The following is a 17,364-nucleotide window of genomic DNA, read 5'->3' as shown; positions in this document are numbered from 1 at the left end:
CCTAGCATTTACAGTTCATTCACTTCTTGGGGGGGGCTGGGAGGAGGGGAATACATTTAACCAACTCTTCCTTCTTAAATAGTGAGAACTATGTTTTCATAAACAAAGCAGATCAAATCAGTAACTGTCTAAATGACAACGCCATAGTCGGTGTTAGCTGTGACCAACATCTGACTGACTCCACCTCAGCAAAAACTGAAAGACAACCAAATCTTAGCCACTATCCAAACTGTCTACGTGTGTAAAGCATAGAGAATAGTGCTTGTTGACAGGATTACTCAGCAAATAAATTTAAGGCATAACTGGAGGAACAGCAGATGAAGTCTATTCTTCCCTACGATGTAACATTAAGGCCTCTGCCAAGAGAGACTGCTTTCAAATGGGAAGTCTTCTTGCCCCTAATTAACCAAGCGTCCCGAAATTAAGGAGTAAGCTAAAGACTGAAAGCTTTTAAACAGAGAACTACCGACTTTGAAACAATCAAGCTCCACAGTGCGATTCAAAACCATCCAATGTACTCACTCCTTAGACGCTGAAATCAGTGAGGCCAAATCTGCCAGGGCCATGATATGGATAAAATGTTAAATACAGAAGATATCTGAATATGATGCATTACTTTGTTTATACATACGTCTAAATTTTAACAACAGAACCCTTTAAAAAATGAGGAACAAAAAGGTTATGTTCACGCAAAACTCTTTTTTGCGCTTAGTCTGTAAAAAGGTATCAGAACAGTTTAAAACAAATTGGTTCATTCTTTAACACTAGTTTCACTTGATTAAACTGCACAGGTCCTACGGTGTCAATGTTAGAACTGCAGAAACACAACTCCCTCCTCTGATGTCAAAGGGAAGCAGCTCACTCTCCAGAGCCTCTGCAAGGACCAGGGAGAGACACTCCGAGTTCCTCTCACAGCTCCGTCCCACCTAAGGGGGGGGGCGGGTCACTGCCCAGGTGCACTGAGACAAGGGGATGCTCGTATAAGGCCATTTAAGTGGAAACGACAAAGTAGTCTAAATAAAACAAGCCTCGGAGTTTCTTTTAAGTGGTGAAATAGGGGACAAAGGGGTTTTGACATCAATTAAATAAGACTTTAGAACAGTCAAACAAAAGAAAATTGATTTCTCAAAGTCCAATTAAAAAACCATTAGCTCATCTCTCATTTTCAGAAAGATGAATTATGGAAATTCTCTCAAATTTATGCAACAGGCTTAATTTTGAACCTTAGGAATGAAGGAAGGAGTCTCCTTCTCATTCTCTTTCTACATTTTATGTTCTTCAGTTGCTATTCTAAATTCTTTGAATAGCGAAATCAGCCATGAGCTGTGATGATCTGCCTGCATTGAGATACACCTCTACAACTAAAAGTTATGCATACGGCACAGAACTATAAACAAAAAAGGTGAAACAAACTTTATTTATTTTCAGGTAGAAACATGAACCTGATGAATTATTGCAGATTTGAGAAATCAGCACATAAAACAACTGGACAGAGCATTGCCTACAGGTGCTTTGATGTGTGTCGAGACAAAGGCTGAGCTGTTTGTCCCACGTGAGCACTGGGAGGAGGGGAAGAGAAGAGCGGAATAGCAAAAGAAGACACTGAACAAAAACTTAAAACGAGAAAAAGGGGGAAAGACTTTTTCTTTACTCCAACAGGGAATGAAAACTGCTAACTTTGCTTAAAACCGTATACATCAATTCAAAATGCTCTGGCCGTAGAATAATAAATACTGGCCAGCCCAAGCTGCAGAGTTTTTAACCTGCACAAAAGAAACGAATGAGCTCTCCTTGCCTCCATCACAGAGGCGGTGGTTGCCGGAATCACCACGTAAACAGTCCTAGTGCGTCCCTGGTACAAGGCCAGTGATACCCTACAACTCTATTAAAACTAAGCTATAAGAAATGGCTACCTAGTTACAAAGGCTGAATTATATTGACAACATATTTCAATTCCATGAATTTTAAATTATATCTTAATTTGAGAGAGAACAGGGAACAACGAAAGCCCATGGCTGACGAAGATGTACCAACTGTGGGTTTTGTATACAAAAAACCTGTGTGAGCGGCACAGACAGTACACGGATCGGGGCGGGGAAACTCAAGGGAAGTGAAAAGCACACAGAGCTCACCTACTCAACTGTATTTGTCAAATACACGGGAGCTTTAATTTCTGTACTTATGTACAAGAGTTGTCTTTGGAGGAAACAAAACTGCAGACTTAGCTAGATGGATACACACAGCCCAGAATTAAACTGCACAGCGACATTTATTGTTTCAGCCTGGAAAAACATCCCTTTTTTAAATTTCACACAGCAAAGCAAGTTAAAAACTTCACTCGTCAAATAAATGATAATTTAAACAAGAACTTGCTAAAGAAACCTCATCACAACAACGTTTTAGGGCCTGATCACTTTAAGTCCACGGGGCCATTAATGAATAGGAACCAAGTGTCTCTTTGATAATCTGCAAGCCGTTTTCCTACAACAAGAAGGCGTAACACGTTTCCTTGACTCAGGTGATACATTTAGAAGAGAAATCGGGGTGTTTCTCTTTCGCTGTGACAGGCAGACACTGCGCTTCTCGCTGGGATCAGGAGAGATGGAACGACTGCTGCCCCTCCCTCGCTGCCATCAACAGCTTTCCTCGCATGATCTCGATGCTCGAGTAGTCCGGCAACTTAAGATAGTTCACACAGGTCATTACGGAGGGAAGGAAGTCATCCGGGTTCTCTGTGGATTCGAAGGTCTTCCGGACAATTGTCAAAGGTGGATTCAAGCTCCGGAAGCCTGATGAAGAGGGAAGAAAGGAGGACAGAGGAACTTGGCAAGTTGACGGGACGCCCGCCGGCCAGCTCAGGGGAACCCGCCTCTCATCCGTGAGGAGAGTGGGTCTGGAAGCACAAGTACACGTCCCCTCTCTTATCCGCCCGCATCAGAAACACACTACACTGCTCTGCTGCACAGCGTTACCACACACGGAGGTACTCTTTCCTGCTGGGCAATGAACTCTATCCATTCAAGATATATCGAGGGTACGGAACCTGGTACGTGCTTTATTTACCATCAAAAGTCACTGTGTAACATGGAGGCAAACAGTTCTTTATGCTTCCCTTATGCTTTTAAAAGAGCGCCAATTCAACCTGTATTAGGATTCATTTCTGAAAACAACAGACTTTAGAATGCCTTTTCATCTAAGCCATCTAAGGGTTTATAATGTGCGTCTGTTTGAGAATGTGAATTTGATGTAGAGAAGCAGCACTGCATGGACATTAGGTGTCCTACTTCAGTGTGTTGAAGTCGATCCCTATGAACTGTCCTGCCAGTGATATCCCTTAACACACTGCAGAACAAATTGAAAACTTAGAAACATTATGATATTGAAATAACTAAGAGGCACTCAAGGTCAAAGAAAGAATATCCTGCTGTTGGCACTGAAGTTTTGCGTGCGTTCTCTCCCCACCCCCCTCACACACACACACACACACACACACTCACTCATAGCTACAATAAATCAACGGCTGTACCCACCTCCAACAGGCAATCTTGGGCTACCTGTCACAAACTGGAGAAATAACCTCTGCTGCTCATTATCAAAACTACTGAGAATCTCAAACAAGAACTTCACAGCCCGACTACAACAGAAATAAATACACCAAAGTTACTTCATCACATTAAAATACAGTTTTGACTCTCACAATTAGCTAGAGACCATCAAATGTAAATATGACTACATATGAATTCACACTGTAATGCACTCAAATATGTTTCTGTTGTTACAGTTGGAATTCAAGTGGAACGATTACTGTTGTAATAAATAAGACCTGTCTGGGATTGTACAGATATTTCCACTTTACTATACGTAAAAATGGGTAATGGGGTCACAGTGGGATTCCCCACCTTTCCTCCTCCCGCCCATTTTCACAGAAATACTTGGGGCAAAAAACCCAAAAAACGCTTTCGGTCCTACAGTTGCAGTCTTGAGAGAAATGAAGCCCAAATATTAGAAAGCCTCCTTTAATAAGTAAACAAATTTTAAAATGTATATATATGTGTGTGTATCTGAAAACTGGCAGAACCCAGGACTTACCTGTCATGAGTATAACCGTGATCTGGCCTGCAGCATTCCATCAGTGTCTTTGCATCCCAAGTGTCTGCTTTACTGCCACACAGGAGCTGATCCAGCTGTGTGTTTAAACACGGGCAACAGATTACTAAGGACATAGCTGTGTAACTGACTGAAAATGCACACATGTTCCGTTCTGTGGCGTGCCAATAAAAAGGTCTACAGAAGCCCAAAAACTTCAGCTTGGTACTCTTTATACAATGTGCTCTTCTAATATATTTACAGATTCAAGCTCTTCTTCAGCTGACATGAACAGGTGCCCTGCCCATCTGCATGAACTAGGTTCTAGGGAGCCTTTAATCTAAGACAAAACATACCTGAGACCAACCCTTAATTGAAGTTCTCCTAATTCTTCTCGTTTCTTAGAGGCTTTAACTCGATATCTACTTCTAACCAGGGAGATTTTATAAATCCTGGCTTTTAGAAGCACGAGGGCACACCATAACGGAAGCCAAGAGAGAGAACAGTGAGCTGGAGAGAGAAGTGGGAGAGGAGAGCTGAACTGAGACACAGCAAATGGGTAGGTTTTCCCACTTTGTGAAGAAAGGCACTTCTGTGCCATATGGTCGTCTGGGACCAAGCTAGTCATTACAGAACAGATATTAGAAAGCAAAAAATGCCTGTGTGTCCTTGGAAAATCTAACATGAGTTTCCAATTAAACCATCTCTCACCTGGTAGACTGCCCATTTGCAGGATGACTCGTACACTCAGAAAATCCATTTGGAGCATGGGAAATTTGGTATCTACTATGTGTCACTCACTGTCAGGTACTTTATGTATCTTGTTCAGTAAGAGAGAGGTTATCTCAATCTTATGAATGAGCCAGTCAGCTCAGATAGGACAACCTGGGTAAGGTCACACAGCTAAGTAGTGGGGACCAGGATCCAATTCCAAAAGGAACACTTGCTGTTTTCAATTCCAGGTGACACTTAGTGCCTAAAAGTGCCAGGTACACCACATGTTTTAATAAGTAGCAAATCAAAGTGGACATAAAAATAATAATTGAGATGAAAACGCTAAGTCATTTAAAGATTTCCAGATTCAGCCAGTAATAAAGGTGTAGTCTAAAGCTAGTACTCAAAAAAGAAACACAAAGGTTTCCAACCTGGGGGAACCAAACACCTTCCAGACCCTTTCTATGACATCTCACTATCAGTGAGTAGTTTTCTGAGATTCTTGTTGCACTTTAAGTAAAGATGGCTGGAAAAAAATTATGCACATAAACTCATTAACTCCATTCTCACAAGTGTTCTCTGGATTTGGCAACTAGATAATTTGCAACATTTCCTTAAAACTTCAAGGACTAACCTCGCTCATGAAACAATCAACATCTCAGTGAACCCAGAAAGTTTAGCTTAAAAACAACAACAAGTAACCTCCCCAGGGTCACTTTCATTACTATGGACCTATGGCTCTCCCCACCAGCCACAGGTGTACAGAAACCCAAGTCCCACTCTCCACCATGCAGCATCGAGGGTCAGCTGACAAGAATGCTATGCTTGGGACTTCCCTTGTGGCGCAGTGGTTAAGAATCCACCTGCCGATGCAGGGGACACGGGTTCGAGCCCTGGTCTGGGAAGATCCCACATGCCGCGGAGCAACTAAGCCCGTGCGCCACCACTACTGAGCCTGTGTGCCACAACTACTGAAGCCCGCGCTCTGTAACAAGAGAAGCCACTGCCATGAGAAGTCCGCACACCGCAAGGAAGAGTAGCCCCCGCTCGCCACAACTAGAGAAAACCCGTGAGCAGCAACGAAGACCCAACACAGCCAAAAAAAAAACAAAAACAGAAACAAAAAGAAAAACAGAATGCTATGCTTACTCAATCACACACGGATCCCATGCTCTATTATTTATACTATATTTAATATTTATATATGTTATACATTATACTTAATACCATTATATTTAATATTCTTCCTCACTCAGGAAATGATCTTATCTTTCCCAAACATCCACCCCACCACCACACCCAACCATCTACCTTTTTGTTTGCAACAATGGGGTCTTTGACTAAATAGCACAGAGAGACCCCACTAAGATAATTATAGGTACAGAACTAGAGATGACGATTTCTTTTACACACAAGCTACTCACTTCTTCGGGATAGAAGTACTGAAGGTGACTGAGTGGGAAGACTGATTCAAATCCATCTCTGAATGAATCAAACTGCCTGGAAACGCCTTCATTTAGTGCCCAGAATATAACCAGCTGCAAAAAGAAAACTCTTTCAAAACCTGCGACAAGATTTCAAATTTCTTTCCTATTTAATATTTGGCAAACTACAGTGAAACATCCTTCCTGATCACTTAAAAAAAAAAAAAAATGAAGTCTTTAAAATATCTCCCAGTAAATTACGTAAGTAAAAGACAAGTCAGGTCAACTTCTACTTCAGGGTCTGGCCAATAAGAAAATGTAAAAAATGCCATGTGTGTTATAAATTAATATATTTAGTGTGTTTCTAAATTCATTTATCAATACATAAAATCCCTATGAGTTATACTTTACCTTACCAGATGAGAAGCAGATGAAACTTCCGAAGAGAATAAAATGTTATTGAGAATTAAAGATGATGTTTCAAGAGTCACAATTACCAACTGTTAAGTGTTTTTAATTTTTAATGTGCAATTTTTAGTTCTAAATCCTGTTAAGTTCTTAGAGCCCAATCCTTCTGCAGTATGTGCCTCCACTTAGAAAAAGGTACACTCTGGAATGCAGTCACATGAAACTGAAGGGTCACAGAAAGCATCTGTTATTGGTCCAACATCTCCTAGTCATCAATGACTTTGGCTAACCCTTTGGGTTCAGAAATAGGGACCTACTCAGATAAAAATGAAAACAATAGCGTTTTGTTGACAGAAAAACACAAGCATTATTACAAATATTTTCAGAGAACCTAGTTTGGAGTTAACTCATCATTTGCTAGTAAGCTGAAAGATTAGTTTCCTCAAAGTAGGTAGTATGAGAACACAGCCCTACTGACTGTTAAAGGAATTACTTAGGAATCACAGAACTGTTAGGCATACTAAATAATAGAGGTCCTCTGCTATCTTCTCTCAAACTGATGAAGAAACTGGAGCTGAAATTTTTCAGACATTCTATCTAAAATCCCACAGTAAGTTAGTGGAAAAGTCAGGCCCAGGAGGTATAGGTGGTATTTTGTCTGGAAACCAATACTCTTTCCATTCAATGTCAGGAATAAACCAAAAGAAACTTTTCCAAAAGCAGTGATAATAAAGACTTACATAGGTTGAAATCTAAAACATAACTTGTATTCAGTACAAAATTGTTTTCCTTAACTTAACAAATATGGTCAAGGATCATGAAAGGCCTCACCAAACCCATAAATGTGTGCGCGCACGCACGTGTGAACAGCGGTAAAGGCTATTAGGTCAAGTTAGGTGGCTTGATAGAAAGGTAGAAATGCAGTTTAGTGACAACACAAGGGATGGCTGCTTTTCACTGATTTCTGCAAACTAAGAAAATGAGATGTTATTAGATAGTATTCAAGCTTGAAGAGAGAGAGTTCAAGGTTATAGAAGGTACTGCGAGATATGCGACATGTTCTCTCAAGAGCAAACAGAAGCAAAGGTCAGGAGAAGTGGACTTCGTGCAGTGATCCCGGGCGTCAAAGGTCTCACACCAGGCTGTGCAGCAGCTACCGGACACGCACCTGTGCTTCACTCGACCCTCCCTTCCCTCCCCCTCAAAGCAGGCCCCCCGGGCCCAGCCCCACATGGTCACAGCTGGCCTTCGCCCCAGGGGGTGCTGCGAGTACATACTCTTAGATACTCCTCCAAATTGTGGATGGTGACCGGTATATCCTTTCCTCCTTTCTTCAGTTCAATGTTGGGAAACCCTGGCAGAGTGAAATCCAATCCTAGATCTTCAACTGAGCAGCCATTCATAGTCAGGGTTTCTAATGCATACTGTAGACTCTCTTTGGTCTAAAAAAAAGGGGGCGGGGCGTCAAGCCCAGTAATTCAGTTATGTTTGTGTTTATGAAATAAAAGATATGCTAATAAATTTTATGGGTTCTCTTAGCTTATTTTTTCTTTCTTTTTTTGTCATAATCTACACAAAAATAAGTCACTGAGATCACAAAGGAAATAAACACTTCAAAATCCAATTATTTTTATATGAGAAAACAAGATTGCCTGAGCGCTCCTCCACAATGAGATGTCTGTTACTCAATTTGACCATATTCAATCAGATTTCACAGAAAGGCCATAATAATTTGAACAGTGGTCAATTTAAGAGGGTAGGCTCTATAGAGCCAGACAAACTTTTTATAAATTCTAGGCTAATCTTAATGAATCCAATACATGTATATAGCAAATACTGAGTAATACAGTGCAAGCTCTGCAAGCTCAAGTCTAAAGAATACCCAGAGATTCTTCATTTGATTACTGTAGGCCCAGCATTAACAAATTTGTATTCATACAGCAACAGTGTGATGAAAAAAGGTTCTAGCAAATCCCTAAGAAAAGTCAACTCCTACTCTGAAGACAAATGTTAAAAAGTTTGTATTATTCACTTTTTAAAATGTTTAAGATCATGAAAGGCTTATATAAAACATAATTTCTGAATCAAAGACCAACATACAAAACTGCAAATTCTATCTGAAAATGAAGGTTATCCAGTATAGGAGAAAGAAGGTAAATGACTTTCTGAATTAAAGATGCCTCCGAGTATGAAATTCCTAAAGGCTAAACAGTCAAAGTGCAGAAAGTCATTTAAACAAAAAAAAGGCTACGAAGTTCTGGTTAACACTCATTGTTTAAAGAGGAAAGTGAAAGCTGCGTAGGATTACAGATAATTCAAAACACAGAGGAGGGTTAGGGTTAAGGTAAACTACACTGTTGAGAATTTTTACTCCTCTGCAAAAATACCTGTTTACGTCTCTCTCAGTTTCGGGTACATCATTGGATGACACACAAAGAAAGACTTTTCATTTTACATTTGAAATATTCTTCAGCAAAAGGACTTATTAAACTCTCCAAACTCTCCATTTTAACGTTCTCTGATTAGAAAGCTCTCCAAAATGCTATCATTGATAGGAATCTAGAATGTACAATATGTCTTTGAGATGTTTAAAAGGAATTAGCTGTTTGTTTCTCTAGACCTTATAGGTTAAATTGAAAGCTAAGTTTTAGCCCATTTTCCATGTGCCTTTCAAGAATTTAAACTGCCCAGTGGAAACTCAGCCAGGACAACTTGCTCCATCTGAATGCTGTATAAATAATGAGGTGAGGTGTTTGAGAATACCACCAGTCCTCATGTTCCAGTTGCAAGTTTCTGGAGTGTGGTTTCTGTGCTATGGATTTTATATTTTTAAATTGGTAACATCAGGAATAATAAAGATTAGAAGAACAAATCTCAAAAGATTTGAGAAAGAGAACTGTGGCAGCACACTGCACTGGAGACAAGGGTAAGTAAGAGAGCTTGCAAAAGCTGTCAGAGTGTGGGCTCCAGAGCAGATAGCCTGGGTTTCAGTTCCAGCTCCGGTGTTCTAGGTATGTGACCTTGGGCAGGTTACTCAACCACCTGCCTTGGGTTTCTCATGTGTAAAGTAGGGGTAACAGGAATATCTAAATCTCACAGCAGATTAAATGAATGAACACACGTAAGGCTCATGGAAGAGCACCATGAGCTGTACTGTATCTGGAGCGGGTGGGGCTGTTTGTGGTGGTGTTCGCATTATTTTCCTAAGAGATGATCTTAAATAAGATGATAGTAGTTTAAAATTTAAACCTTAAAAGTTGGTAAGCATAAACCTTACTAAAAATCCCAAGACAACAGATTTTATATGGAAAAGAGGGACCTGGCTTCTTTAAACACCAAGTTCTCTTAATAAACATTTACCCCAAAATTACCATTAATAATTATCAATTAATATGGGAGATAAAATTAATTTTCTTACAAATCACCTCCTTCCCCGACAGAAAGTATTCTAAAAACCCCATCTACTATAAGCTCCTCTCCATCTTATTAAGAGATGTGACACTTTTTCTAGCTACATAATCTTAAATCTCTGTTCTTATTTTATGTAATTTATAAAATGGGAGTTGATTTAACACTGGTCCATGTTACCTGCCCCCATACAAGATGTCTGACTCTATGCCACTTTTTAAAAAATACAGCTTTGTCTTCTTCCAATGTCAGACACAGAACCACTGTCATTCTCAAATGATTTAATTTTGTTAATGTATAAAGAATATACATTAATGATTTAAAGATCAAGATTACCCATGAGATCTAACAGAGAAACCTTAACAGATGTTACCAAGAAACAGTGATACCTACCATGACCTTTAAAAATATCTTCCTGAGATCTCTCTAGAAACAGATGAACTGTTCCTAAATTAAGCCATCTTTCTGGAAAATCAATCTGCCCTGTGAATAGCCTTATTGATTCAAATGCTTACTAAAAGAACTCAGTATAATAGAGTATCTGCCCAGATACATAATGGCCATCTAAAATGTAATAAACAAGAGCCCTATGGTTTTAGTTAGGGGTGTATTTTATTTGCTGGTCAAGCTGTCTGTTCAACACCTGCTGTTATTACAGGTCATCTTACCAACTGTAAAATCATATGCTTCAGTTATTATAATAAAAATTTAAACTCTTCCAATATAAAATAATAAATGGACCAAATACAAATCACTTAACAAAGAACTCATCTTTCTACAAGAAGAAACTGATCCACTTGACTGTTTCATTTTCTAAGCCTACCTGGGATTTATCTTGTTCAAGTCTTTTCTTCTGTCTGACAATGTCTTCTAGGTGATACACTGATCTGGCTACAACTGGGTCAATGTCAAACAAATCGTGTGACGTCAGTGAAGTTTCTTGCCGTAGCATCCATTTATAAAAAGGTAAGCCCAGGGGAAGGTCCACCTGAAAGAGAAGGTGCAAACATCACAACAGTCACACCAAGCTTCTAGCACTGCCTCAATTCTTTAAGTGACACTTCAAGAAGTCATTTTAAAAGGTCAAGTAATCCCCAGGGGAAGAAAACATATTTAAAGAACTGTTTCTCTCAGTACATGAAACTGTCCCCATTTAAACTCAATTTGGGGCCGATATTGTTTAAAAAAAAAAATTAGAATACTGAAGATTCCTATTGAAACACTGGCCTTAAAAAAGAAGTTTTCAATGATGGACATACATTCTCCATAAGGACCTCAACACCAAGAGATGTTTAGAGGAGTCTTACTCAATTTTGGACCAAGTGAACTTAATTCCACTTCAGTCTGTATTATTGCATATTCGGAAGGAAGAATGTAAAAGACCAATTAGTTATAACTAAAATGAAAAAATGGAACTTCAAAAATAACTGATTAACAGCACATTCTTTCAACAACAATGAAATTGTAAGCTTGTGAATCTGACATCAGATGAAAACGTCTCACACATACTGACAAAGTATCTCAGAAACTATGAGAAGAAAAAAATGAAGAAAAGTCCAGAAACATTCAAACCTCTCTGTGAATACTAATTTTTTGGGTTATTTTCACTCCTGCACGTTAATGGAAATTTACTGCAGTTTAGCCACATGCTCATGCTTTTCCTACTGAATTAAAAATCTAATTCAAGGGCTTCCCTGGTGGCGCAGTGGTTGAGAGTCCGCCTGCCGATGCAGGGGACACGGGTTCGTGCCCCGGTCCAGGAAGATCCCACATGCCGCGGAACGGCTGGGCCCGTGAGCCATGGCCGCTGAGCCTGCGCATCCGGAGCCTGTGCTCCACAACGGGAGAGGCCACAATGGTGAGAGGCCCGCGTACAGCAAAAAAAAAAAAAAAAAAAAAAAAATCTAATTCAAACACTTAAAAATATATATAATTAAAACCACCCTTAATGTTGCCTGATTCTCTGAACCCTTGCTACTAAAGGAATGGTCCACAGACTGGCACTTGGGTATCACCTGAATGCTGGCAAGAAAATGTGGAAACCTGGGCCTGACCCATGAACTGCTGAATCAAAATTGGCTTTTTAAATAAATTCTCCAAGCAATGCATATGCACATTAAGGTTTGTAAAGCAGTGTTTTAAAATACAGCATTAAATGCAGGGGATTAAGGTACCGTCATAGAACACAGGTACAAAAAAATTGTAGGAAAAAAAGGTAATTCTATACTTACCAATCTGAAATCCATGATAGCCTTGGCCATTAATTTTCCTAAGAAGCGAAACTTCATCTTAACTTTTGCGATATGAGCTGGCTTAGCTGTCCTACCAAAGGGAAGCGCAAACAGGCCTTGGAGGTTTTGAATATACTTGGTCCCTTCTTGGCTTCCTATAAAATGAGTAAATCACCAAACTTTAGATGCTATTTCCCAAAACAAGACAGACCCGGTAATTAAGAACATTTAAGAAATTCAGTATTCTCAAAATCAGATAGCAGATCACAGAATGAAGTCCTCTAGAGCTGGAAGGGCCTCCCTTATTTGATAGATGAGAAAACAAAGGTGAAAAGAAATTAGGTCAGAGAGCCAGGCCCTCTACTATAAGTTAAACATATATAATGAATTGTAAGGGCCCTTTACCTGAACTGAATGACAAATTGACGTAGTCACAGATTGGTATTACCTTTTGGATTGCTAAGAGTTACTTCTTCCCCTCTCCAGAGACCCAAGTCAGCTCTCTGTAGTTCCTGAGATACAAGTGCATAAAACTCCAGTGTAGGCCCCAGACCTGTGCCAACCTACAGAGGAACAGAAGTAGGACAAGTTAAATTTTAGAATCTGTGCTGCCCTTTTTTTTTTAACCTGCCAACCTTTTGGCAATGGATACGAATAGCAACTGTTTACCAGAATGTATTAGAGATTATTTCCTAAACTGTCCTGATTGTCTTCCCTCAGTCCAGGTCACCTGGAACGAGAACCAGCAACCCTTTACTACTTCCTGCTTCCTGTGGCCCCAACATTTTAATTGTATGCTTCAAATTCATATACTAATAAGAGTACCCTTGCAGCTATATACCGTGCCCTCAGGGAACAGACGGCACTGTCTGGAATGGATCTCTTTCCCATTCTCTCTTTGGTGAACTGTTCCCCTGGAACCAGCTCAAAATGTCCACTCCTTAGAAGAAGCCTCTTTATCTGCCCAAGCAGTTACTTTGCTTCTTTTTCAGAACTTACATTTTGGCTACTTAAGTACTCACCACATTAGACTACCATGATTTCATTATATGCTTGCATACCTCACTTAGGGGTAACTTTAATTCATCTTGTATCCATTGTAGTGCCTGGGCAAACACCAGCCATTTAATAGAGGTTTGTTGAATAAAACACAAAAAAAGGAACGTCTGGACCCATGCCAGCACCCACAGTTATTCGTTCATGTTCTACCAAGGTCCTATCAGCTCACACCATAAATTAGATATGCAACTAAAGATAAGTTAATTCCATAGTTTATAAGCTTAATCTAACCACAGTCCCGTCAGGAAGGTTATATTTCACTTACTGATTACTTGTAAATAATGAGTATTATTTCACCATTAACACAGTTACTTTCCCCACTAGCTTAAAGGATTTGATGTAGTCCACAAAATGGTTAACTGTAACTTTCCAAACAGTGACCTCCTTGGGTCTGGTGAAGCTTTCCAGATCCAGCTCCACGTCTCTGTCAGTACTCCACGGCTGTAACTGGCATCAGCATTCACCTCCTGCTGCAACCAAAGCCTGGAGCCACCCGTGATGCTTCCCTTTCTGGCGCCTTAACAACCCATCATTAAACACTGTAAGCCCCACCTTCAGAATATGTTCCAAACTGGTCACCACAGCATCTCTTATCTGGCCCAGTGCTAGAGGCTCCTAAGTGGTCTCTGCAATGGCGCTCTCCACACCTCATGTCCTTCTCTCACAGCATGAGAGTGATCCTCATACAACCTGAGTTCACATCATTCCTCCACACCCTCCAAAGGCTCCCCATCTCGTTCAAGCAAAAGCTCAAATTCTTAGCTCGGCCTGGGTGTCCTATGTGATCCCCTGAGTCCTATTTCTAGCTACTGTCATCCTCCAACAGGCAGGGAATTCTGCCTCAGGACTTTTGCTTCACCTTTCTTTTGCTAAGAGATAGTCTTTCCCCTAGACAGTAATGACTACTGCTCAAATGTCATCTCATTCCACCCTATCCTCTCCCCATGATGCTCTATCTTCTTATTTTGCTTTAGTTCTTCAGCACACATCCTACACATACATATACATGAGTGAATGAGAGTGTGTGTGTGTATCGGCCTCCCCAAACTAAAAGCTGCATGACAGTAAGGACTTTGTGTATTTTGTTCTCCACTCACTCGTGAGCCTAGGAGGAAGTTAGGGAAAGAAGAAAAGACAAAAAACTGCAGTAACACCTGGTATCCACCAGATGGTGCTTTAAAGCCAGTCAATCCTAGCTCCTTTTAGCATAATTATCCCAGGTTAAACAGAAATCATAGATTAGATCAGCCTATTTCCTTCATCCAAATACTGTTACTGCTAACAGTAAAGCAGACTTAACTTAAAATATTAAGTGACATGGGCAAAACTGTATACACTTTCATCCCAGGAAGTCTCTGTGAGGGTGGAAGGACCAGGTCACACCTGCTCTGGCGAGTCAACCCTGCACTGGGCTGGCCAGCAATCCTGTAGGTAGAGCTGACCTTTCCAGTGATCTTCAGCCTACCCAGCCACTCCCTTAAAAAAAAAGGTAGGTACTGTGTTTTGCTTCATTTTTTTTTTTTTTTTTTTGCTTCATTTGTTTTTAAAGGAATGAGGAGATACAAAATTTGCCAGCCCAAAATGTCTCTTTGGCATGCAGATTATTTACAGCTGAAAACAATCAAGGCCCAAAAGACTCAGGAAGAAACTCTGACCTACTCTCTAACTGCCTAAAAGAATTTAGATAAAGGGCCGGTTCCCACAACAGAGCTATCACCAGAGGTATCTGCAAAGAATATGGGCTAGGGATGGTGGGAGGAAAACAGGGCCTAGGGATCAGAGTCCACTCTGTGTCCCATTGTCTCTGCCTGGTCCGGCAAATATTTGTTTACCAAACATTTGCTCCATGTGGACTGCCTTCCTCCCCCCTTTGAAGTCCCAAACCACTACCCCCAACATCCTCTTCTGTTTTTGGCTGAAGACAGTATTTAAGATGAGGGCTTTGGCCATTTTGGTGAGTTACTCAGACTTCCTGTGACCAGCCAGAAGAACCTAGAAGGGTAGAGGAAAACGTCTTCCAAAAGGAAGGAAAAGCATAAAGCTCTAGAAACACAGAAAAACAAAAAAAGTTTGACAACTTGTGTTATTTGAAACTTTCAAAGTCTTTCTCTTTCAAAAGCTAATGCTTATATACTAGCACATACCATGTGACAGACAATGTGTGTTTTACACATTTTAGCATTTAATCACTTAAACAACATAATGAGGTAGGCACAGTCATTATGCCCTTTGTCGGGTTATTACTGGGGAGTTGACATAGCTAGCCCGACTTCACACAGCTAGTAAGTGCCAGCACCAGGCTCCCCAGTCCGTGCTCCTAACCTTGCATCGTCCTGGAGGCATATGCCATGTGACATGTGATAATGGGCTTAAGTGCTTTGCTGAGCCCAGAGACTGGCTTACCAGTCATCTCTATTCAAGAATGGAGTCCATTCTGTTCTGACATTTTGGTCAGGATTCTTCTAGAGCTTGTTAGAAAGGCTTCCTAACAGCCACCAGCTGACTTGTACAGTTGAATCTGGTTGACAACCCGAGGCCCTAAGCATATATAAAGCCAGCACTCCACTCCTTCTTCCTCAATGAAGTCGGCTCACAGAATTTTTTCCAGAGTCATCAGGAAAGACCCATCAGTGAAAATCATAAAATTGTGATTTCTGTATCAGCATTTCAATCCTGACCTGTGGAACAATCAGCGTGATGCTATTCTGAACTTAAGTTTAGGTTTCATGTAAGACGCAACGTGAACAGGGGCATGAAGGATGAGAGAGTAAAGACGTTCATTCCTGACGAGAGAAAAATATGTTGGAGTAAAACAAAGTAGAAAATGCGTGTTTAAATAACCAAGCAGAACAAGCTGGCTACAGCAAAGGTCTTACAGTTTCACGAGTAAGAAATTTGGACATGTAAACATATAAGAGCTGTATCCTCTGAGCAACAGGCATGACCTGGGTAGATTCAAAAGATCCAAATTTCTTATCCCAGCCTCCATTCCATCTGCCTCCCATCCCCTCCAGAGCTACTCCCTTCTGCTATTCACCACCAAGCCTGATCCTCTGTTCAAGCTACATCCTTTGATTCCTTAACTGCCCCCCTCTCTTTCCTGAGACGGGCTCTTCATCTGAAAGGCTCATTCACTTGGTACCTATACCACTCACTTTCCACACCCATTCGCACTTTGTCCTGTGTCTCTCCAACTATGCTGTGATCCTGGGAATGCAGGAACTCTGCCATAACCTGGATCCTGGCACTCTGTATACTTAGTACTTAACTACTTACAATTTTAAATGTGGTGATTAAATATTGTCAACTATTCAAAAGTCTTAATGAGGAGGAGAAAATGCTTAAGAAAACGAGTGAAAAATCAAAGTCATGATTAAAATTACTTGGTTAACTAGATAGCTTTGTAGGTTAAACTGCTACATATACACAGTGCTCACCATGCGCCAGGCACGGTTCTAACTCTTCACCACATGAACTCAGTCACAGCTCTGAGGCTGTACTACAACCCACACTTCACAGATAAGAAAACTGGGAGGCAGAGTTGTTGGCTTTTATAAATAAATAATAAGTAAATGGAGTATTTGGAAATGTCATGTCCATAAGTTTCAGATGTCCAAAAACTTAAGTTTTGTCTTAAAAAAAAAAAAATTAAGATACTTCCCTGCTGGTCCAGCACCATTCAACCCTGAAGTATTTTATATTTTACCCAAGAGAAATGAAAACATATGTCTGCATGAAGACTTGTACACAAATGCTCACAGCAGCATTACTCATAAGAGCTAAGAAAGTGGAAACACCTCAAATGTGCATCAACAACTGATGGTTAGGTAAACATATGATGGTATGTCCTCGTAATGGACTGTTACTATTACTCAGCAATAAAAGGAAACAAACTGATACACGCAACAACATGGATTAGCATTACACTAAGTGAAAGCAGAGTAACACAAATGGCTACGTACTTTATGACTCCATTTATTATGAGACTGTACAAAGACAAAACTGGAGGGACAGAATACACATCAATGGTTGCC

At 40.4% G+C, this 17,364-nt stretch overlaps 1 protein-coding gene across 12 annotated transcripts in view; it reads right to left on the bottom strand.

The window, feature by feature from the left end:
* Positions 1-2,250: 2,250 nt before the first annotated feature.
* TRIP12 (thyroid hormone receptor interactor 12) overlaps positions 2,251-17,364 on the bottom strand; it is a gene marked incomplete at its 5' end in the record, with an annotated part of 106,235 nt that continues 91,121 nt past the window's right edge. For all 12 annotated transcript variants that reach the window (XM_079710447.1, XM_079710452.1, XM_079710454.1 and 9 more), the window contains 8 exons: positions 2,251-2,789; positions 3,531-3,634; positions 4,090-4,184; positions 6,225-6,338; positions 7,910-8,074; positions 10,864-11,028; positions 12,272-12,426; positions 12,720-12,834. In XM_079710447.1, coding sequence (XP_079566573.1) covers positions 2,593-2,789; positions 3,531-3,634; positions 4,090-4,184; positions 6,225-6,338; positions 7,910-8,074; positions 10,864-11,028; positions 12,272-12,426; positions 12,720-12,834 — 1,110 coding nt within the window. In that variant the 3' untranslated portion in view covers positions 2,251-2,592. The remainder of the gene's footprint in view (positions 2,790-3,530; positions 3,635-4,089; positions 4,185-6,224; positions 6,339-7,909; positions 8,075-10,863; positions 11,029-12,271; positions 12,427-12,719; positions 12,835-17,364) is intronic.

Source organism: Hyperoodon ampullatus (assembly GCF_949752795.1).
Source record: "Hyperoodon ampullatus genome assembly, chromosome: 8".
In the NCBI taxonomy this organism is placed as follows: domain Eukaryota; kingdom Metazoa; phylum Chordata; class Mammalia; order Artiodactyla; family Ziphiidae; genus Hyperoodon; species Hyperoodon ampullatus.
This window is presented reverse-complemented; position numbering and strand designations above follow the sequence as displayed.